Source organism: Phyllobates terribilis, unplaced genomic scaffold (assembly GCF_046119375.1).
Source record: "Phyllobates terribilis strain yellow unplaced genomic scaffold, ASM4611937v1 Scaffold_3__8_contigs__length_932513732, whole genome shotgun sequence".
NCBI lineage: Eukaryota > Metazoa > Chordata > Amphibia > Anura > Dendrobatidae > Phyllobates > Phyllobates terribilis.
Genome location: NW_027362763.1, coordinates 72,786,032 through 72,810,453, shown reverse-complemented (window position 1 = coordinate 72,810,453; position 24,422 = coordinate 72,786,032). Strand labels below are relative to the sequence as shown.

Sequence of the window (24,422 nt, the reverse complement as noted above, 5' to 3'; positions counted from 1 at the left end):
AGACCTCCAGCAGCTTGGATTGTGGCCTCTCCACTCTTCCTCCAGACTCTGGGACCTTAATTTTCAAATGAAAATTGGAACTCTGGGACCTTGTGGAGTGTGTCAATGACTGAATTATGGACATCTGTCAAGTCAGCAGTCTTCCTCATGATTGTGGAGCCTACTGAAACAGACTAAGGGACCTTTTTAAATGCTTAGGAAGCCTTTGCAGGTGTTTTTTGTTAATTCTTCTAATTTACTGAGATAATGACTTTTGTGTTTTCATTGGCTGTAAGCCATAATCATCAACATTAACAGAAATAAACACTTGAAAGAGATCACTCTTTGGGTAATGACTCTATATAATGAGTTTCACTTTTTGTATTGAAGAACTGAAATAAATCAACTTTTTGATCATATTCTAATTTAGTGAGATGCACCTGTAGTATCTTGCTGCTAATTTAGTTCTTGGCCAACTGCCAAAAGAACCAGAAGTTGTTTTTGATCTTTTTTCAGCTTTTCTTTGATGCAGAGTTTACAGAGTTTGGAACAAGATGATGCCTAATGACATGTTAGGTCAAACCCCTAATTTTCTTCATAGTCTTAAATTGTACGACTATTTACAGCCCGTCGCATAGTAATTACAACAATCCTTTTAGGATCCAGCCCTAGAATGTGGCTTTTCTAGAAGAGAGCAGATTATAGGATGAGAAAGTCAACACCTAGAAGATCTCAGACAAGAATTGTGCCGAGAATTTCTCGGATTCTTGATGTTGGGATTTCATCCTCTTATAACCCTTCCATATTCTTACAGCCGGACTCTGGAAATATATTATCTGTCTACTGTTCTTCTTTTAGGCTTCTGATCCATTGGCTCGTCTATTAACAAATAAACCTGAAGTAAAGAAAGAGATTGTTGACTTAATGAATAAACTCAGAGCGAAAGTCGTGCCATCCGCAAGCAACATGTTACAAGTGGTAAGTCGTGTCATTCGCAAGCAACATGTTACAAGTGGTAAGTCGTGTCATTCGCAAGCAACATGTTACAAGTGGTAGGTTGTGTCATTTGCATTGCATGCTTGAAAACAAAGGTAGCAACTTGTTCATCCTCCTTTCGATGTAGCATGCGTCAACTTTTTACTTTACTACAACTGTGTACAAGTTTTTAACATTTAATAGGTTTTCCAGTTTTATTATGTAAAAGTTCATCTGTTTCAACTTAACGTAAAATTAACTTACCAATGTGATGCCAGCCTCCTTTTCCTTTCCTCTTTATACCATATTGGTCTTACTATACATCGAAAGTAGGAAAATTGGGAGCAAGTTTGGGAATAAATTCAATAGAATAACAGCACTAGAGATGGGAGAATCGATTTGCAGGACTCCGGGTCCATCGGCCCGATCTGTAGTATGTGACAGCTGGACGGGAGTCCTACAAATCTCCTTACCTCCAGACTGATTGACCATACAAAGACACATATACCATAAGCATCCTCCCAACAGAGTACTACTAAATCATATTTTCTACAATGCTGCTCATCATTCCGTAAAGGGAATCCATTAGCATGTTTTTGCCATGTTATCTGAGAACAGAATGATGGAGGGGCTGAGAACCCTGATTCCTGTGATGTGTTACTTGCTGGCCTGCATGCTATCATTTTGATACAATTCCTGTTTTCTCTGCTGCAGTTCTAGCAGTTCTCAGAACACCGAGCTCTGTGTAACTCCCCCCACACCACTGATTGGCAGCTTTCTGCGCACACGGTACATTGACAGAAAGCTGCTAATCAGAAAAAAAAATATCTGGGTAAATACAAAGGCACTCCCCAGTTAATTACATATCCTACACAAAAACAGACTAAACTGCCAAAAGTTATAAAAAGTACCATTTTATTAAAAAAACACATACATAGTATATAGAATAAATAAAAGACAAATTAAAAATGGATGTACAAGCAGTAAGGAAGCACTTGCATACTGGTCACCATAAGGGTGTAAATAATAGATAAGTAGCTGCCTCTACCAAAACCAACTAACCATGATCACATAACATATGACATTAAGGTAATAAATCACCCAAATCAATATATCAGATCACATAGTATACCCTATACCATCATTCTATGTTGTGTTAGATGACAGTCCATTCATATAGAAACAAAAGGCAATACATAAAAAAAACACAAATTCCTCAAAATAGAAACTGGTTGAATCAATCATACAAATCCAGTGCATGCACGTGCAAATATAGAGGTAATAATACAGTGCAAATAAAATATATATTAAATAAAGCACTGTGCACTTTGCTGGGTGTGTGATAGAGGGATGGCATAATAGTTATTGTAAATGGGAAATATACAATTCAATATGGGAGCTTAGGTGAGCGGTAAAAGGGTATCAATGAGGCATCAGAGAGGTATACCAGAGTAGGAGTGCAACCAGGAATCACCCATGACGCGCGATTCACTTCAGTTTCTTCAGAGGGGTTTGGGGTGGGGTTATACAGAACAGCAGGACTAGAATACACAAGACACCTAGTCTTGTAGTGATAATCTCCTGCTGATAAAACACTGATTATATTAAAACAACAAGCACAAACTAGTGACACATCACTGGAATAAGGGTCCCTGCTTCTACATCATGCCGTCATGCTGCTCTTAAATTACATAGAAAAAAAACTGCTGGCGGATTCCTTTTAATCATTTTGGGATTTGTCAATTCAAGGGGAAAAGTAAGAAAGAACAAATGACAGTTCTGTTATAGATGGTCACAACCACGAGATCTCTTAGTAAGTTCTGCCTTAGTTTACAGACACTTTTCTTCTTTTTAGAAGATATACTGATTTAGAGAAACTTGCGAAATGGATGTTAGAACTCTCCTGTTAGATTTTTTCTATCTTGCTGGTCACATGACCTTGTTTGCCTATTTAATCCTGCTCCGCCCTCCTGGCCTTGCTAGACTTCATTGTAATTTCTACTCTTAAGTTAGCCTGGTGCTTAGTTACCTTTCTCACTCAGTTTAGCTTGGTCTTCGGACCTTTATGTTCTATGTTGTGTGTTTGTCTTTTACTGCTACAATTTCTGCTAGGAGGTGCCCAACTTTATCCCAGTCCCTAGTTCTTGTAGGGATCCCTCCCTTGCATCTATAGGTCTTCGTACAGACTAGCCGAGGACTTTAGCGGGTCTGATCGCAGGATCAGGTTCCCCGTTACATCGTAGGGATCTAGCTTAGTTCTATTGTAGGGACAGATCTCCTTTCTTTCCTTAGTGCTTGTAGCAGATCATAACAATGGATTTTCTGTCGACATATGTTGGGGAAGAAAAGATTTGACGTGCCCAATAAGTTAGTTTTTAGATTTCGACACATTGGATATTTGTCGGCCAAATGATAGTCCAGCCGAAAGCTATTTCCCCAGACTCCCCAATACTTTAGGAAAGTTTGGCTTGACCGAGTCTCCTATGTTCAGTATGAGTGAATCGCTGCTACATTCCTCTGTCAGCGGCATATTATGAAGAGGAAAAAAAGGATTAGCCATTGGGAAACCAATTGGATCTTTTATGTCCCCATCATTATCTTTCCGGGAGATTGGGGATCCCATACAAGTTAGACTTTTATCTGGTCCTGCCAATATCGGGATTACGATACCAGGATTCTTCAGTCTATTGGGAAGGAGCCCTACACTGTTTTTCCCTTATTCTGGACACATGAATTCTCACCTGAAATGAGCATGTGTATGCGGATCTATCATCGTATTCATATCATGGGTAGAGATGAGCGGTCTTCGACCCGAACTGTTCGCCAATCTCAAATCGAGCTGTTTTTGGCGGTGTTTGAGCCGTTCGGCGAACCCGAACGATTTGCAAAAAATCTGGCTGTTTGAGGTTATGTTTGATAACTGTTCGTGCACCAAAATCATAACTGGATTTTTTCACAGTAATACTGTTAATCAATGTAAATAGACAGTTTCAGTCTTTTTCTTTCCCGCATTTACAGTGGGGAGGTGCAGTCTGTCAGCCTATCAGCAGCGCACACACGCAGCGAAGTGCTTTTATTTCACACAAGCAAGGGCATGTGTCATTGGCTGTGTATGTCACATGTCCTTGCCCTATAAGACCCAGCCATTTTCCCCGTCGCCACCATTTTCTCACTGCTGCAGCTGAGTGTTAGATGGTACCGCTGCTGCTGTGGGCGCTATACTTTGTAACTGTGTGAATTGCAAGCGAATTTGCTCTTAAATAGACAGATAGGTTTAGGGTGTAGGGACTAGTTGGAATTGCAGCCATTTTGAGGGCTAGGTTACAGCAGTTCCTAGCACTTTTTGCCAGGCAGGTCTGTGCCAGTGCTGTGCAAGTGTTTTTCATAGCATTTTGCTAAATCTAGCTAAGCCAATCCGTTTGGGCCTCTAGCAGTGTGTGTTAGTCAGTGGAGTAGCCTATCTGTGTTGCAAGCTACACCACCTGTGTATCTAATACCAATTGTTTACTGCACCTAGCCAAGTAAAACCTTTTGGGCATACTAGCAGTGTCTGTTACTCATTGTAGTAGCCCATCTGTACCAAGCTACACCACCTTTGTATTTAATAACAATTTTTTACTGCATCTAGCCAAGTAAAACCTTTGGGGCATAGTAGCAGTGTCTGTTACTCACTGTAGTAGCCCCTCGGTACCAAGCTACACCACCTTTGTATTTAATAAAAAATTTTTACTGCATCTAGCCAAGTAAAACCTTTTGGGCATAGTAGCAGTGTCTGGTAGTCAGTGGAGCAGCCCATATGTACCAAGCCACACCACCTTTGTATTTAATAATAATTTTTTACTGCATCTAGCCAAGTAAAACCTTTTGGGCATAGTAGCAGTGTCTGCTACTCATTGTAGTAGCCCATCTGTGCCAAGCTACACCACCTTTGTATTTAATAACTATTTTTAACTGCATCTGGCCATGTAAAACCTTTTGGGCATAGTAGCAGTGTCTTTTACTCATTGTAGTAGCCCATCTGTACCAAGCTACACCACCTTTGTATTTAATAACATTTTTTTACTGCATCTAGCCCAGTACATCCTTTGGGCCTGTAGCAGTGTCTATTACTCATTGTAGTAGCCCATCTGTACAAAGCTAAACCATCTTTGTATTTAAAAATAATTTTTTACTGCATCTAGCCCAGTAAATACTTTTGGGCCTGTAGCAGTGTCTGTTACTCATTGTAGTAGCCCATCTGTACCAAGCTACACCACCTTTGTATTTAATAACAATTTTTTACTGCATCTAGCCAAGTAAAACCTTTTGGGCATAGTAGCAGTGTCTGGTAGTCAGTGGAGTAGCCTATCTGTACCAAGCTACACCACCTTTGTATATAATAACAATTTTTTACTGCATCTAGCCAAGTAAATCCTTTTGGGCATAGTAGCAGTGTATATAACTCATTGTTGTAGCCCATCTGTACCAAGCTACACCACCTTTGTATTTAATAACAATTTTTTACTGCATCTAGCCAAGTGAAATCTTTTGGGCATAGTAGCAGTGTCTGGTAGTCAGTGGAGTAGCCCATCTGTACCAAGCTACACCACCTTTGTATTTAATAACATTTTTTTACTGCATCTAGCCCAGTGAATCCTTTTGGGCCTGTAGCAGTGTCTGTTACTCATTGTAGTAGCCCATCTGTACCAAGCTACACCACCTTTGTATTTAATAACAATTTTTTACTGCATCTAGCCCAGTAAATACTTTTGGGCTTGTAGCAGTGTCTGTTACTCATTGTAGTAGCCCATCTGTACCAAGCTACACCACCTTTGTATTTAATAAAAATTTTTTACTGCATCTAGCCCAGTAAATACTTTTGGGCCTGTAGCAGTGTCTGTTGCTCATTGGAGTAGCCCATCTGTACGGATGTGCAGCGATACTAAATAACCAATGGTGCACAAGCTTATGGCCTCCGTATTGGGCAGAACAAGTGCTGACAAAAAAACAGACACTCCTGAAACTCTTCCCAATAGTGAAAAACAGACAGCATAGCCAGAACAATAGACAGAATTTTTAGAAAATAGCAAAAGGCAATGGTACTCATCAGCCAAGGTTTCAAGAAAAAATGCACACCAGGACACGGCCGGCCCCCTTTTGTTAGAAGGAGGTAACACAGGTGCAGAATGCTAATGAACAATCGCCCTCAACCACTCTCACTGGAGGGGCGACTACCCAGCACTAAAACTGCACACAGATGAAACTTGCAGTAGGGTGCAATTCACACACTCGCGGCACCGTGCCTAGCCAGCATCCTATTATACGCCCGTACTATTCGACTAGGCGGGATGCCCGGCACCCTATCCGTGCATCGCAGAGTTGTGAAGCCCCCACTCACAAGGTCACCATTACTGGGCCTGGCCGTGCCCTAGCAGATAAAAAAAAGTGCAAAAAATATCATATGAGGTATTAGTTGATATTTTGGCCAAAATACGTAAGCTCGCAACCCATCGTCAAGGGTCCTCACGGTTTTGCGAGTCCCTACTCTAATATTAAAAACAGACAGCATAGCCAGAACAATAGACAGAATTTTTAGAAAATAGCAAAAGGCAATGGTACTCACCAGCCAAGGTTTCAAGAAAAAATGCACACCAGGACACGGCCGGCCCCCTTTTGTTAGAAGGAGGTAACACAGGTGCAGAATGCTAATGAACAATCGCCCTCAACCACTCTCACTGGAGGGGCGACTACCCAGCACTAAAACTGCACACAGATGAAACTTGCAGTAGGGTGCAATTCACACACTCGCGGCACCGTGCCTAGCCAGCATCCTATTATACGCCCCTACTATTCGACTAGGCGGGATGCCCGGCACCCTATCCGTGCATCGCAGAGTTGTGAAGCCCCCACTCACAAGGTCACCATTACTGGGCCTGGCCGTGCCCTAGCAGATAAAAAAAGTGCAAAAAATATCATATGAGGTATTAGTTGATATTTTGGCCAAAATACGTAAGCTCGCAACCCATCGTCAAGGGTCCTCACGGTTTTGCGAGTCCCTACTCTAATATTAAAAACAGACAGCATAGCCAGAACAATAGACAGAATTTTTAGAAAATAGCAAAAGGCAATGGTACTCACCAGCCAAGGTTTCAAGAAAAAATGCACACCAGGACACGGCCGGCCCCCTTTTGTTAGAAGGAGGTAACACAGGTGCAGAATGCTAATGAACAATCGCCCTCAACCACTCTCACTGGAGGGGCGACTACCCAGCACTAAAACTGCACACAGATGAAACTTGCAGTAGGGTGCAATTCACACACTCGCGGCACCGTGCCTAGCCAGCATCCTATTATACGCCCCTACTATTCGACTAGGCGGGATGCCCGGCACCCTATCCGTGCATCGCAGAGTTGTGAAGCCCCCACTCACAAGGTCACCATTACTGGGCCTGGCCGTGCCCTAGCAGATAAAAAAAGTGCAAAAAATATCATATGAGGTATTAGTTGATATTTTGGCCAAAATACGTAAGCTCGCAACCCATCGTCAAGGGTCCTCACGGTTTTGCGAGTCCCTACTCTAATATTAAAAACAGACAGCATAGCCAGAACGATAGACAGAATTTTTAGAAAATAGCAAAAGGCAATGGTACTCACCAGCCAAGGTTTCAAGAAAAAATGCACACCAGGACACGGCCGGCCCCCTTTTGTTAGAAGGAGGTAACACAGGTGCAGAATGCTAATGAACAATCGCCCTCAACCACTCTCACTGGAGGGGCGACTACCCAGCACTAAAACTGCACACAGATGAAACTTGCAGTAGGGTGCAATTCACACACTCGCGGCACCGTGCCTAGCCAGCATCCTATTATACGCCCCTACTATTCGACTAGGCGGGATGCCCGGCACCCTATCCGTGCATCGCAGAGTTGTGAAGCCCCCACTCACAAGGTCACCATTACTGGGCCTGGCCGTGCCCTAGCAGATAAAAAAAGTGCAAAAAATATCATATGAGGTATTAGTTGATATTTTGGCCAAAATACGTAAGCTCGCAACCCATCGTCAAGGGTCCTCACGGTTTTGCGAGTCCCTACTCTAATATTAAAAACAGACAGCATAGCCAGAACAATAGACAGAATTTTTAGAAAATAGCAAAAGGCAATGGTACTCACCAGCCAAGGTTTCAAGAAAAAATGCACACCAGGACACGGCCGGCCCCCTTTTGTTAGAAGGAGGTAACACAGGTGCAGAATGCTAATGAACAATCGCCCTCAACCACTCTCACTGGAGGGGCGACTACCCAGCACTAAAACTGCACACAGATGAAACTTGCAGTAGGGTGCAATTCACACACTCGCGGCACCGTGCCTAGCCAGCATCCTATTATACGCCCCTACTATTCGACTAGGCGGGATGCCCGGCACCCTATCCGTGCATCGCAGAGTTATGAAGCCCCCACTCACAAGGTCACCATTACTGGGCCTGGCCGTGCCCTAGCAGATAAAAAAAGTGCAAAAAATATCATATGAGGTATTAGTTGATATTTTGTCCAAAATACGTAAGCTCGCAACCCATCGTCAAGGGTCCTCACGGTTTTGCGAGTCCCTACTCTAATATTAAAAACAGACAGCATAGCCAGAACAATAGACAGAATTTTTAGAAAATAGCAAAAGGCAATGGTATTCACCAGCCAAGGTTTCAAGAAAAAATGCACACCAGGACACGGCCGGCCCCCTTTTGTTAGAAGGAGGTAACACAGGTGCAGAATGCTAATGAACAATCGCCCTCAACCACTCTCACTGGAGGGGCGACTACCCAGCACTAAAACTGCACACAGATGAAACTTGCAGTAGGGTGCAATTCACACACTCGCGGCACCGTGCCTAGCCAGCATCCTATTATACGCCCCTACTATTCGACTAGGCGGGATGCCCGGCACCCTATCCGTGCATCGCAGAGTTGTGAAGCCCCCACTCACAAGGTCACCATTACTGGGCCTGGCCGTGCCCTAGCAGATAAAAAAGTGCAAAAAATATCATATGAGGTATTAGTTGATATTTTGGCCAAAATACGTTAGCTCGCAACCCATCGTCAAGGGTCCTCACGGTTTTGCGAGTCCCTACTCTAATATTAAAAACAGACAGCATAGCCAGAACAATAGACAGAATTTTTAGAAAATAGCAAAAGGCAATGGTACTCACCAGCCAAGGTTTCAAGAAAAAATGCACACCAGGACACGGCCGGCCCCCTTTTGTTAGAAGGAGGTAACACAGGTGCAGAATGCTAATGAACAATCGCCCTCAACCACTCTCACTGGAGGGGCGACTACCCAGCACTAAAACTGCACAAAGATGAAACTTGCAGTAGGGTGCAATTCACACACTCGCGGCACCGTGCCTAGCCAGCATCCTATTATACGCCCCTACTATTCGACTAGGCGGGATGCCCGGCACCCTATCCGTGCATCGCAGAGTTGTGAAGCCCCCACTCACAAGGTCACCATTACTGGGCCTGGCCGTGCCCTAGCAGATAAAAAAAGTGCAAAAAATATCATATGAGGTATTAGTTGATATTTTGGCCAAAATACGTAAGCTCGCAACCCATCGTCAAGGGTCCTCACGGTTTTGCGAGTCCCTACTCTAATATTAAAAACAGACAGAATAGCCAGAACAATAGACAGAATTTTTAGAAAATAGCAAAAATTTTGCTATTTTCTAAAAATTCTGTCTATTGTTCTGGCTATGCTGTCTGTTTTTAATATTAGAGTAGGGACTCGTAAAACCGTGAGGACCCTTGACGATGGGTTGCGAGCTTACGTATTTTGGCTAAAATATCAACTAATACCTCATATGATATTTTTTGCACTTTTTTTATCTGCTAGGGCACGGCCAGTCCCAGTAATGGTGACCTTGTGAGTGGGGGCTTCACAACTCTGCGATGCACGGATAGGGTGCCGGGCATCCCGCCTAGTCGAATAGTAGGGGCGTATAATAGGATGCTGGCTAGGCACGGTGCCGCGAGTGTGTGAATTGCACCCTACTGCAAGTTTCATCTGTGTGCAGTTTTAGTGCTGGGTAGTCGCCCCTCCAGTGAGAGTGGTTGAGGGCGATTGTTCATTAGCATTCTGCACCTGTGTTACCTCCTTCTAACAAAAGGGGGCCGGCCGTGTCCTGGTGTGCATTTTTTCTTGAAACCTTGGCTGGTGAGTACCTTTTGCTATTTTCTTCCCAATAGTGGTAGCAATAGAAATATGGGGCGCGCGCCTGGCTAACAAAAATATACGCTTCATAACAAAAAACACCAGCCTAGCGCACTGCATTAATAAGATGGCATCATCATCTCTCCCAGTGTTAGGCCTACTATGCCGGATAGCATTCCTGTGCCTAAAACACAATGTATGGATCCGCGCTAGCCACGATGCTGAGGTGTCTAACGCTGCTGCTAATGCTTTATCACAATTCAATTGGCAGATTTTCACAGAGCTCCTCCCCAATGCCCACCAATTGGGCAACAGTTGCCCACCCTCCCTATGGGATCTAGTGGCGAATAGTTGATGCCATTAATCAGAGCGTCAGTTGCCCCGTCAATGTGGCAAGCATACGGTAAGGCATGGGAAGAGTGGACATGACTAGTAGCAGGCAGACGGGTTGACCAATATGAACAAGCCAGATTACAAGTCACCATAGAATTTCTCCACCAGCTAATGATGAGGGGTGTCTGACTGGAGTAGCATTTCACTTCCAACTACGGAATTGGGGAGATGTGAGAAAGAGATTCATCATCAGACAATCCATAAAAGGGTGGAAAATGGGTCAGCCAAGTCAGGAGTGTAGACATCCCGTCCCGTGTCACTAAAACTGATTTCTCACATCATATCCCTAACACCATTAACATGACACACAATTTAAAGCAACACTACTGTGTACTGCATTTGCGATCGCCTTCTTCGGGGCGCTATGCATGAGCGAATTAGTCCCTCAATCCAAAATTACCCCCAGTGGAGGCTTATTACACCAGGATGTAGTCATAGCCAATAATGCAATACGTCTACGCATACGCAAATCGAAAACGGTTCCAGTGGGCAGGGGCACTTGGGTACTTCTACAACCCACAAACGGTACACTGAGTCGGGTAACAATAGTAAAAACATATATAACCATCAGATCACAAAGTAATTTCTTCCTATCACACATTGATGGAATGCCATTATCAAGATACCAGTTCCAAGCTATATTTAATAAATGCATAACATCGGCAGGGGACCACCCAAAAGATTACGGGACACACTCATTCCGCATAGGCGCGGCCATAGAAGCAGCAAGGGCAGGACTGTCAGAAACGGAAGTTCAGAGGATAGGGAGATGGCGATCCACGTGTTTGGCGAGATACATAAGACCGGACTTGTTATCCTAACGTGGTTTGTTTCTTTTACAGGTGACGCTAAGCCAACAGTGTGGGTGATAGGCCACTCATATATATATTGGGCAGAAAAAAAGGGCGAAAGTCCACCCAGACGGGAGGAAATTAGAGTTTCATAACACATATTTCAACTGGAGAGGTGTTAGAGGTCTGCAATGGCCACAGGTACTAATAGAGGTAATCAAAGTAGGGAGAGAGGCAAGAGGTCAAGTCATCTTAGTTATACAGGCCGGGGGAAACGACTTAGCTCATCACAAGAGCGCATAACTAATGGCAATAATTAAACTAGACACTGAGTGCTTCAGAGAATTTTTCACAAAACTAACTATAGTATGGTCAGAGATTGTGGCGATAGCGGTATGGCAAGGTGCACGAGACATCACGGCCATCGAACGGAGAAGGCGGGTAATAAATATTCGTATGGCAAAATTTAGAAGAGACAGAGGCGGTGTAGTGATATGACACCGACAACTGGAAAGAGATAAAGCAGGCCTCATACGGCCCGACGGTGTTCACTTAATGGATATTGGACTGGACATATTCCTGTCAGGACTCCAGGACGGAGTGGAACAAGCGTTAAGAGTGATGGATGGGGGTCAGAGTCCTGCATACGAGTACGCAGGATCCTCCGTGGCCTGGAAATAGAAAGGACATGTTGGAGAGTTACACTTGTTGGCCAACTTGCCGGTGTGGAGACACAGGGCATGCTGCAACAAGCTGAATTGTTTTAGAAATAAAATGCCTTTCTAATGGAATGAGTATAAAGAGTTAATAAAGCTGTGACCGATCCTCACCCATCCAGTTGTAAGAGTTACACTATTGTATTGTCAAGGAAAGGGGGATGGTAGGGCGGCTGAGCGTCTGGGTTTGGTTGGGGGTCCCCACAGTCTGCCTAGGCTAGATGCAGTTAAAAATTCTTATTAGATACACAGGCGGTGTAGCTTGCTTCAGAGCTGGGCTACTACGCTGACTAGCAGACACTGAAGCTTTGGAGTAGACCTCTGAGTAAACAGCTCTTCAGACTCAACCATCTGTGCTACCCCAAGCCATAGTGTATATAGTTTCTTATGGTTAAAAGGGGGGGGCGACCCAACCCACCTGGAATTGACTATGCCAACGTCACGTAAAACACAGCAAGGGGACTTCAAAAAGAGTCTCCATTTTTTCCAAATATTGTGGCACAGACACCACTTAAGTGGCATCAATTGCCCCAGAGTTGCTTAAAACGGTTGGTGAGGTGATTTTACCAAATCCTCAAGCTTTTAGTCTCCTTAGGATGACACAGGGGTAGAAAAATCCTTGCTGGTCCATGATTTGTTCATCTTTATGAAAGTGAGTCTGTCTACATTCTCAGTGGACAGCCGCGTGCGCTTATCTGTCAGCACACCACCAGCATCGCTGAACACACGTTCAGAGAGAACGCTGGCTGCAGGGCATGACAAGATCTCCAAGGCGTGAGTGGCGAGCTCCGGACATTTTTCCAGATTGGAAGCCCAAAAAGAGCAAGGGTCCAGTGACACAGTCATGGCTTCGATGTTCACTTGGAGATACTCCTGTACCATCCTCTCTAGGCGTTGACTATGTGTCAGACATCTTGTCTCCTGTGGCCTTGCAAAGGATGGTCTAAAAAAGTGGTGAAACGATTCCACAAAATTGCTGTTAGCAGCAGATACTGTGTTACTATTACGGTTTGAGTGATGAAGACTCGACAGTCCCACGGTTGGAAAGTTAGAAATGTGAGATTCACTACGTGCACCACTGGTGTTTTGTGGAAAAGCACATGTAAGATTCTGCAACAGCCTCTGCAGCAAGAAGGCTCTCATGTGTCTTCAGGATCCAGGAGGACCAAGTCATTGTTGTTTTGGTAGCGAGGTAAGAATCATGCTTCCTTCCTCTGCCCTCTCCCCCCAACCTCGCACAACAGAAATGTGATCAAGGTCTCCATCATCTGATGAGTCTTCCATGCCCATCGCCAGTTCTTTCTCCACTTCTTCATCAGCTCCTGCACCTTCCTCAACAGTTTGGCTGCTTCCATGCGCCCTGGTTAATTCCTCTCCCCCACCCTCACATGCCTGCCGCCTTGGTGCTGCCGACCGTCTGGACCTTGGAGATGTTATCCCTTCCGCATACGACTCCTCCTCTACTTCCTCCGCCTCCTACTGTCCCACCACCTGACTCCGAATTCTGTTTAATGTGTGCTCCAGCATGTAAATCACTGGAATAGTCATGCTGATAATGGCATCGTCAGCACTAAACATCTTCGTCGCCATTTCAATACTGTGTAGAAGGGTGCATAGGTCCCTGATCTGAGACCACTCCTGCAGCGTGATTTGCCCTACCTCTTGATCTCGTTGGCCCAGGCTATACATCAGAACTTATTGCACCAGGGCTTGTCGGTGCTGCCACTGTCGCTGCAAAATGTGCAGAGTTGAATTCCACCGTGTCGGCACATCGCATTTCAGCCGGTGAACTGGCAGGCCCAACGACTTCTGTAGAGATGTATGTCGTTGAGCAGTGGAATGCGAACGGCAGAAGTGAGCACACAGCGACCGTGCCCTCTGCAGAAGGCCATCTAGTCCGGGCTAGTGGGCTAAAAATTGCTGGACAACCAGGTTCAACACGTGAGCCATACAAAGCACTTGTGTGACATTGCCGCGGCGAAGGGCCGCACCCAGGTTTGCAGCATTGTCGCACACGGCCTTCCCTGGTTGCAGGTCCAGTGGAGACAACCATTCATGAAACTGGGTCTCCAGAGCTGACCACAACTACTCAGCTGTGTGACTCACATTTCCCAGACATTTCAAAGTAAACACCGCCTGATGCCGTTGAGCCCTGCTGCCAGCATAGTAACTTCTGCGCAGTTAAAAAGCGGGTGGCATTACCAGACAGGCTTTGGGTGCAGGTGGAGGACCGAGAGGAGGTTGAGGAGGCAGAAGCAGTGGAGGAACTTCTAGATAAAGAGGATTGACGCACAACTCGTGGGGACGGCAAGACTTGGACAGCAGCCCCTTGTCCTGCTGTCACCAGAGTTACCCAGTGCCCAGTCAGCGACATGTAACGCCCCTGTCCATGCCTACTCATCCAAGTGTCTGTGGTGAAATGCACCCTGTGACACACAGAGTTTCTCAAAGAAGCGGTGATGTTGTGTGCGACATGCTGGTGTAGCGCAGGCACACCTTTCTTTGAGAAGTAGTGGCGACTGGGCATCTGGTAATGGGGCACTGCGACGGACATAAGGTCTTGAAAATCCTCTGTGTCCATCAGGCGGAAAGGCAGCATTTCTGTAGCCAACAGCTTGCAGATGGTGAAATTCAACCTCTTAGCTTTGTCATGGCTAGGAGGAAATAGTCTTTTACTTGTCCACATCTGAGGGACCGAGGGCTGGCTGTTGTGCTTTGACGGGGTTGAGTAGGGTGTCCCCGGCAAACTGCCTGTCTGTGAGGAAGATGCTGGCGGAAAAGTTAGGTTGCCTTGATCCAAAGGTGATGCTCTCGATGTTGGAGAACGCTCAATACCAACTGGTGTTTCCGCTTCCAAATGAAATGATGACCTGCCAATCACACTGGCTGTTGCGGGTAAAGAGGTGGCAGGTCTGCGTCCAAAAACATGTGTGACTGCTGTCCCCCCATTCACAGATGATGAAGAGGCCGCGGATTGACAAGATGGGGCAGACAGTGGTTGGCCCGGCCCGCTAGGCCGCATTGTAGCACAGTGAGCTTCCCAGTGCAACTTATGCTTCATATCCATGTGACGGTTCATGCATGAAGTACTCAAACTATGGATTTTTTGGCCTCTACTTAGCTTTTGGTGACAAATATTACAGATAACACGAGATGGGTCATCCTTATCGATCTGAAAAAATGCCCAGGCTATGCAAGGCTTAGAGCCCATGCGACCTGAAGAGCCACCACGACTTGTGGTCAGAGGCAAAGTTGTAGTTGAGGATGGAGTTGTTGACATGCTTCCAGTACTCCGTCTCTGTCCAGGAAGGCGCAACCTAACCTCGTCATCAATAGCATCCTCCTCCACCTCCTCTGCTGACCTCATCGACTGGCTGACTGTGGGTTGACAGTAAGTGGGATTTCCAACCTCATCATCATCACCCTGTGTGTTCTCACACCCGTCGTCCTCAGAGCCAACCTCTTCCTGCCCTGACAGAAAAGTCAAGTTGTCGCTCCATTCAGGTATTTGAGTCTCATCGTCGTCTTCATCATTGACTCCACCAACAGGAGTTACAGTTTGGGAACGAGGGTCTACTTTATGCTCAGAACCTTCTTCTTCTGGTCCTGGATCCGACTCATAATGATTCTGGGCATCAGTGCAGATCATTTCCTCGTCTGGATTAACAGAAGCTCTGAAGCAGACCTCCGTTTCCCAGGCTATAGTGTGAGTAAACAGCTGTGCAGACACAACCATCTGTGTTACCCCACACTCAGATGCTCAGCTGGAGACTTGGGAGCTGTGAGGAAGCAAGTGCGATTGGGGTGACACCTCTGAGGACTGGAGCATTTGTGATGTTGAAGTTGAGATGGAGGAGAGCCCACTTGTTGGAGCACTTGATATCAATTGAAGGACCTGCTGTTTTTGTGTCTCATCTGGAATTTGTAGCGATGGGCGTGTCCGTAAGAAAGGGATCGTATCACATTGTCCACGAAAAGAAGTAGACATCTTAGTTTGGCTGGAAGATGGTCTTTCTTCTGCAGATGTTACCCCCCCCACACCACGGGGGGGGGCTTGACCCACCCACGGACAGGCACTAGTATTGGTAGAGGGGGGCTGGTCGTCAGTGTCCACCGCGGCTCTGGCACAAACCCGTCGACACGGAGGTCGCACAGGCAGGAACGTACTGGCCGTGTCGTCTTCGCACTCCAGTTTAGTCCCTCTGCCCGCTCGCGCCCGTAACCTCAAAAGGATGCGCAAGCGGCTTTTCTTCCCAGGGCTGTTCCCCGCCCAGCAGGAACGTGGGGGAGCTCAAGTCGGCCTTCCACTGTACCCCCTTACCTCCCTCGCCCTCTTTCCTTCTTCCGTTCTCCATCTTACCCTTCGGCTATGTGGTGTCCGCTCTCCCTCCTGCTCTCTCCTTCTCACAGGTGGACTACCGTGTGTATTCACCCTGTGGCGAATCTTTTGGGCCCAGGCATAAGAAGTTGTCGAGGTAATGGATAATATGTGCCCCCTTAGAAATGTGCATTGCAACCCATTCGAGGAAGCAATTAAACGCCTCAAATAGTGAGCAGGATCTGGACCACCCCATGGGCAAACAGCGATCTATATAGTATGCTCCTTCCCAGAAGCAGCCCAATAGGTGCACTCTATTCAGAGGCACAGGTAGTAACCAGAATGCCGCATCAATGTCTGTTTTGGCCATTAGGGTGACCCTTCCCAACTTCTTGATCTGCCTGATTGCCTTGTCAAAGGATGTACAGTATATACTACTGTACTTGGTTCCGCGTCGATGTTGTCGTGTACTGACCTGCCCCTTGGATATGACAAATGGTGGATTAGTCCGAATGTATTGGGTTCCGTTTTTGGCACAACTCACAACGGGGATACCACTACGTCTTGAAAGGAAAGTGTTCTGAATGGAACCGCCATTCTACCTAAAGATATTTCTATTTTTAATTTTCTAGTCACGACGTCTGGGTGTTGGTAGGCTGATTTTAGATTTATACTCCAGCCTTTCTTGATTTTAGAAGGGCATGACATGCCTATATCTGTGTCTCCCCCTCCTATTACTCCTCCACCTCTTTTCTTTTTGCATGACTATATGTACTTGTCACTTTTCCATGTGTTAGTTGTGTCTTGTGAGCAGTTTGTCTGCTTTTGGACACCTTTGAAGGTGTTTTCCATGTGTTTCTATGTGTTTTTGTTTGCCTGCCATTGGTTTTAACGGTGTTCGACAGACAGTTCGACGAACAGTTCGGCGAACACTCCGGTGTTCGCCGAATCGAACCGAACCCGAACACTACGAGGGTGGCTCAACTCTAATCATGGGGGAAAAAAAATAAATTTTCTTAAATAGTTTCCCAATTCAAACAGTGGGAAGATATAAGTAACAATGGAGAATATAATATGCATATAGTGATTTATAGCCAATGATAGCATCTGAGTAATGGAACAGGACAATGTGGAAAATCCTCTTGAAAACAAGTGACGACTTTATTGTCGTGTATTTTTTGCTTGCACCAATTAATTATTTTATTAAATAACAATTGAGCAAAAATGAATGTTTAATTTTGTTACCAAACTTATTATTAGATGATGTTCTTGTGTGTGTTTTTATTGAGGAATGGAGTGAAGAAGCTGCACAGAATGCTGAAAAGTGGGCTAATAAGTGTACCCTGAAACACAGCAAAGCAGAGGACAGAAAGATCTCAAGTGGGTGAACCTGTCATGCTGAACCATCTACATTACTATTGTACTTTATAGACAACTGGGGTTTAGAAAAAAACACTAATGTCAGTTTTCTCCAATGAAAAATTACATAAAGAGGAAAATATGAAATCACCTAAAACCAGGAAAGAATAATATATGATACACAAGCAGAAGATTAGAGAAAGGATTAACCTAAAAGCATCTATTGTGCAAGAATAACAAAAGTAACAATATACAATCCCAATCTCAAAAGATTACATAAAGGGGTAACCCAAAATCTACTAATACAAAAAAAGTAGGGAAAGGGGTAACTTAAAATCCAGGAATACAAAAAAAATAGAGAAAGAGATAATGTACAATCTCCTAATATACAAGATTAGGGTAAGGGGTAATGTACAATCCTCTAATACAAATGATTAGGGAAAGGGGTAATGTATAATATCCTAATATACAAAAGATTAGGAAAAGGGGTAATGTGCAGCCTCCGAATAGAAATGATTAAGGAAAGGGGTAATGTATAATCTCTTAATAAAAATGATTAGGGAAAGAGGTAATGTACAATCCCCTAATATAAAATGATTAGGGAAAGGGGTAATGTATAATCTCTTAATAGAAATGATTAGGGAAAGGGGTATTGTATAATCTCCTAATACAAAATATTAGGGAAAGGGGTAATGTATAATCTCCTAATACAAATGATTTGGGAAAGAGGTAATGTATAATCCACTAATACAAATGATTAGGGGAAGGGGTAACCCCTGATACAAATGATTAGGGAAAGGGGTAATGTATAATCTCCTAATACAAATGATTAGGGAAAGGGGTAATGTATAATCTCCTAATACAAATGATTAGGGAAAGGGGTAATGTATAATCTCCTAATACAAATGATTAGGGAAAGGGGTAATGTATAATCTCCTAATACAAATGATTAGTGAAAGGGGTAATGTATAATCTCCTAATACAAATGATTAGGGAAAGGGGTAATGTATAATCTCCTAATACAAATGATTACGGAAAAGGGCTAATGTATAATCTCCTAATACAAATGATTAGGGAAAGGGGTAATGTATAATCTCCTAATACAAATGATTAGTGAAAGGGGTAATGTAAATCTCCTAATACAAAGATTAGGGAAAGGGGTAATGTACAATCTCCTAATACAAATGATTAGGGAAAGGGGTAATGTATAATCTCCTAATATAAATGATTAGGGGAAGGGGTAATGTATAATCTCCTAATACAAATGATTAGGAAAAGAGGTAATGTATAATCTCCTAATACAAATGATTAGGGAAAGGGGTAATGTATAGTCTCCTAATATAAATGATTAGGGAAAGGGGTAATGTATAATCTCCTAATACAAATGATTAGGGAAAGGGGTAATGTATAATCTCTTAATAGAAATGATTAGGGAAAGAGGTAATGTACAATCCCCTAATATAAAATGATTAGGGAAAGGGGTAATGTATAATCTCTTAATAGAAATGATTAGGGAAAGGGGTAATGTATAATCTCCTAATACAAAAGATTAGGGAAAGGGGTAATGTATAATCTCCTAATACAAATGATTTGGGAAAGAGGTAATGTATAATCCACTAATACAAATGATTAGGGGAAGGGGTAACCAGTGATAGAAATGATTAGGGAAAGGGGTAATGTATAATCTCCTAATACAAATGATTAGGGAAAGGGGTAATGTATAATCTCCTAATACAAATGATTAGTGGAAGGGGTAATGTATAATGTCCTAATACAAATGATTAGGGAAAGGGGTAATGTATAATCTCCTAATACAAATGATTAGGGAAAGGGCTAATGTATAATCTCCTAATACAAAGATTAGGGAAAGGGGTAATGTACAATCTCCTAATACAAATGATTAGGGAAAGGGGTAATGTATAATCTCCTAATACAAATGATTAGGAAAAGAGGTAATGTATAATCTCCTAATACAAATGATTAGGGAAAGGGGTAATGTATAGTCTCCTAATATAAATGATTAGGGAAAGGGGTAATGTATAATCTCCTAATACAAATGATTAGGGAAAGGGGTAATGTATAATCTCTTAATAGAAATGATTAGGGAAAGAGGTAATGTTCAATCCCCTAATATAAAATGATTAGGGAAAGGGGTAATGTATAATCTCTTAATAGAAATGATTAGGGAAAGGGGTAATGTATAATCTCCTAATACAAAAGATTAGGGAAAGGGGTAATGTATAATCTCCTAATACAAATGATTTGGGAAAGAGGTAATGTATAATCCACTAATACAAATGATTAGGGGAAGGGGTAACCCCTGATACAAATGATTAGGGAAAGGGGTAATGTATAATCTCCTAATACAAATGATTAGGGAAAGGGGTAATGTATAATCTCCTAATACAAATGATTAGGGAAAGGGGTAATGTATAATCTCCTAATACAAATGATTAGGGAAAGGGGTAATGTATAATCTCCTAATACAAATGATTAGTGAAAGGGGTAATGTATAATCTCCTAATACAAATGATTAGGGAAAGGGGTAATGTATAATCTCCTAATACAAATGATTACGGAAAAGGGCTAATGTATAATCTCCTAATACAAATGATTAGGGAAAGGGGTAATGTATAATCTCCTAATACAAATGATTAGTGAAAGGGGTAATGTATAATCTCCTAATACAAAGATTAGGGAAAGGGGTAATGTACAATCTCCTAATACAAATGATTAGGGAAAGGGGTAATGTATAATCTCCTAATATAAATGATTAGGGGAAGGGGTAATGTATAATCTCCTAATACAAATGATTAGGAAAAGAGGTAATGTATAATCTCCTAATACAAATGATTAGGGAAAGGGGTAATGTATAGTCTCCTAATATAAATGATTAGGGAAAGGGGTAATGTATAATCTCCTAATACAAATGATTAGGGAAAGGGGTAATGTATAATCTCTTAATAGAAATGATTAGGGAAAGAGGTAATGTACAATCCCCTAATATAAAATGATTAGGGAAAGGGGTAATGTATAATCTCTTAATAGAAATGATTAGGGAAAGGGGTAATGTATAATCTCCTAATACAAAAGATTAGGGAAAGGGGTAATGTATAATCTCCTAATACAAATGATTTGGGAAAGAGGTAATGTATAATCCACTAATACAAATGATTAGGGGAAGGGGTAACCAGTGATACAAATGATTAGGGAAAGGGGTAATGTATAATCTCCTAATACAAATGATTAGGGAAAGGGGTAATGTATAATCTCCTAATACAAATGATTAGTGAAAGGGGTAATGTATAATCTCCTAATACAAATGATTAGGGAAAGGGGTAATGTATAATCTCCTAATACAAATGATTAGGGAAAGGGCTAATGTATAATCTCCTAATACAAAGATTAGGGAAAGGGGTAATGTACAATCTCCTAATACAAATGATTAGGGAAAGGGGTAATGTATAATCTCCTAATACAAATGATTAGGAAAAGAAGTAATGTATAATCTCCTAATACAAATGATTAGGGAAAGGGGTAATGTATAGTCTCCTAATATAAATGATTAGGGAAAGGGGTAATGTATAATCTCCTAATACAAATGATTAGGGAAAGGGGTAATGTATAATCTCTTAATAGAAATGATTAGGGAAAGAGTTAATGTTCAATCCCCTAATATAAAATGATTAGGGAAAGGGGTAATGTATAATCTCTTAATAGAAATGATTAGGGAAAGGGGTAATGTATAATCTCCTAATACAAAAGATTAGGGAAAGGGGTAATGTATAATCTCCTAATACAAATGATTTGGGAAAGAGGTAATGTATAATCCACTAATACAAATGATTAGGGGAAGGGGTAACCCCTGATACAAATGATTAGGGAAAGGGGTAATGTATAATCTCCTAATACAAATGATTAGGGAAAGGGGTAATGTATAATCTCCTAATACAAATGATTAGTGAAAGGGGTAATGTATAATCTCCTAATACAAATGATTAGGGAAAGGGGTAATGTATAATCTCCTAATACAAATGATTAGGGAAAGGGCTAATGTATAATCTCCTAATACAAATGATTAGGGAAAGGGGTAATGTATAGTCTCCTAATACAAATGATTAGTGAAAGGGGTAATGTATAATCTCCTAATACAAAGATTAGGGAAAGGGGTAATGTACAATCTCCTAATACAAATGATTAGGGAAAGGGGTAATGTATAATCTCCTAATATAAATGATTAGGGGAAGGGGTAATGTATAATCTCCTAATACAAATGATTAGGAAAAGAGGTAATGTATAATCTCCTAATACAAATGATTAGGGAAAGGGGTAATGTATAATCTCCTAATATAAATGATTAGGGAAAGGGGTAATGTATAATCTCCTAATACAAATGATTAGGGAAAGGGGTAATGTATAATCTCCTAATATAAATGATTAGGGAAAGGGTTATTGTACAATCCACTAATACAAATGATTAGGGAAAGGGGTAATGTATAATCTCCTAATACAAATGATTAGGGAGAGGGGTAATGTACAATCCCCTAATACAAATGATTAGGAGAAGGGGTAATGTATAATCTCCTAATATAAATGATTAGGGAAAGGGGTAATGTATAATCTCCTAATACAAATGATTAGGGAGAGAGGTAATGTATAATCCACTAATACAAATGATTAGGGGAAGGGGTAACCCCTGATACAAATGATTAGGGAAAGGGGTAATGTATAATCTCCTAATACAAATGATTAGGGAAAGGGCTAATGTATAATCTCCTAATACAAATGATTAGGGAAAGGGCTAATGTATAATCTCCTAATACAAATGATTAGGGAAAGGGGTAATGTATAATCTTCTAATACAAATGATTAGTGAAAGGGGTAATGTATAATCTCCTAATACAAAGATTAGGGAAAGGGGTAATGTACAATCTCCTAATACAAATGATTAGGGAAAGGGGTAATGTATAATCTCCTAATATAAATGATTAGGGGAAGGGGTAATATATAATCTCCTAATACAAATGATTAGGAAAAGAGGTAATGTATAATCTCCTAATACAAATGATTAGGGAAAGGGGTAATGTATAATCTCCTAATATAAATGATTAGGGAAAGGGGTAATGTATAATCTCCTAATACAAATGATTAGGGAAAGGGGTAATGTATAATCTCCTAATATAAATGATTAGGGAAAGGGTTATTGTACAATCCACTAATACAAATGATTAGGGAAAGGGGTAATGTATAATCTCCTAATACAAATGATTAGGGAGAGGGGTAATGTACAATCCCCTAATACAAATGATTAGGAGAAGGGGTAATGTATAATCTCCTAATATAAATGATTAGGGAAAGGGGTAATGTATAATCTCCTAATACAAATGATTAGGGAGAGAGGTAATGTATAATCCACTAATACAAATGATTATGGGAAGGGGTAATGTATAATATCCTAATACAAAGATTAGGGAAAGGGGTAATGTATAATCCCCTAATACAAAGATTAGGGAAAGGGGTAATGTATAATCCCCTAATACAAAGATTAGGGAAAGGGGTAATGTACAATCTCCTAATACAAATGATTAGGGAAAGGGGTAATGTATAATATCCTAATACAAAGATTAGGGAAAGGGGTAATGTATAATCCCCTAATACAAAGATTAGGGAAAGGGGTAATGTACAATCTCCTAATACAAATGATTAGGGAAAGGGGTAATGTACAATCTCCTAATATAAATGATTAGGGAAACAGGTAATGTATAATCTCCTAATATAAATGATTAGGGAAAGGGGTAATGTATAATCTCCTAATACAAATGATTAGGGAAAGGGGTAATGTATAATCCCCTAATACAAATGATTAGGGAGAGAGGTAATGTATAATCCACTAATACAAATGATTAGGGGAAGGGGTAATGTATAATCCCCTGATACAAATGATTAGGGAAAGGGGTAATGTATAATCCCCTAATACAAAGATTAGGGAAAGGGGTAATGTACAATTTCCTAATACAAATGATTAGGGAAAGGGGTAATGCACAATCTCCTAATACAAATGATTAGGGAAAGGGGTAATGTACAATCTCCTAATACAAAAGATTAGGGAAAGGGGTAATGTATAATCCCCTATTATAAAATGTTAGAGAAAGTAATTTAAAGTGAATCTCCTAATTTTCAAGATTAGATAAAGGATAATAAATGACCCCCTAGTATACGATGGGCTGCTCTGGTTCAAGTCTAGGTTAGGATGATTGCGTTGGGGACTTGGAACAGTGTAGTTTCCTAAACAACAGAATGTCCGAGGCAATTACCCTTTTGTCTATAATATAATCCATCTCCACTGTTCTCATCATGGAGACGGCTAGCAGATTATCTAGGTGTGGATTACAACAGAGACAGACTGCACAGGGGGGCAATACTGTACGTGCTCCCAATTATAGCAAATAACATAGAGAGTTATATTCTCTGCCCTCTAGGATACGGCTGTGGTGAGAACCTTTACATGTCCACAAATAATGCCACCTGGGCACATGCAATAGTGACACAATTCGATGAATATCGCGATTTTGAGTATGGAAAAGGAGCAAAGACGAAGACATCGGTCGTTGGCCATTACACTCAGGTATTCTTTTACACCAGATTTTAAAATTGTATTTAGCCAGCTTTTTCAAGGTTTCTTCACCAGAAATGACTGAAAATTAATCAAGAGGATAA

At 42.0% G+C, this 24,422-nt stretch overlaps 1 protein-coding gene across 4 annotated transcripts in view; it reads left to right on the top strand.

The window, feature by feature from the left end:
- Positions 1-24,422, top strand: part of LOC141257939 (cysteine-rich venom protein-like) — a 72,940-nt gene that overhangs the window by 20,161 nt on the left and 28,357 nt on the right. For all 4 annotated transcript variants that reach the window (XM_073672941.1, XM_073672943.1, XM_073672942.1 and 1 more), the window contains exons 3-5: positions 838-957; positions 17,636-17,726; positions 24,185-24,330. In XM_073672941.1, the coding sequence (XP_073529042.1) occupies positions 838-957; positions 17,636-17,726; positions 24,185-24,330 (357 nt within the window). The remainder of the gene's footprint in view (positions 1-837; positions 958-17,635; positions 17,727-24,184; positions 24,331-24,422) is intronic.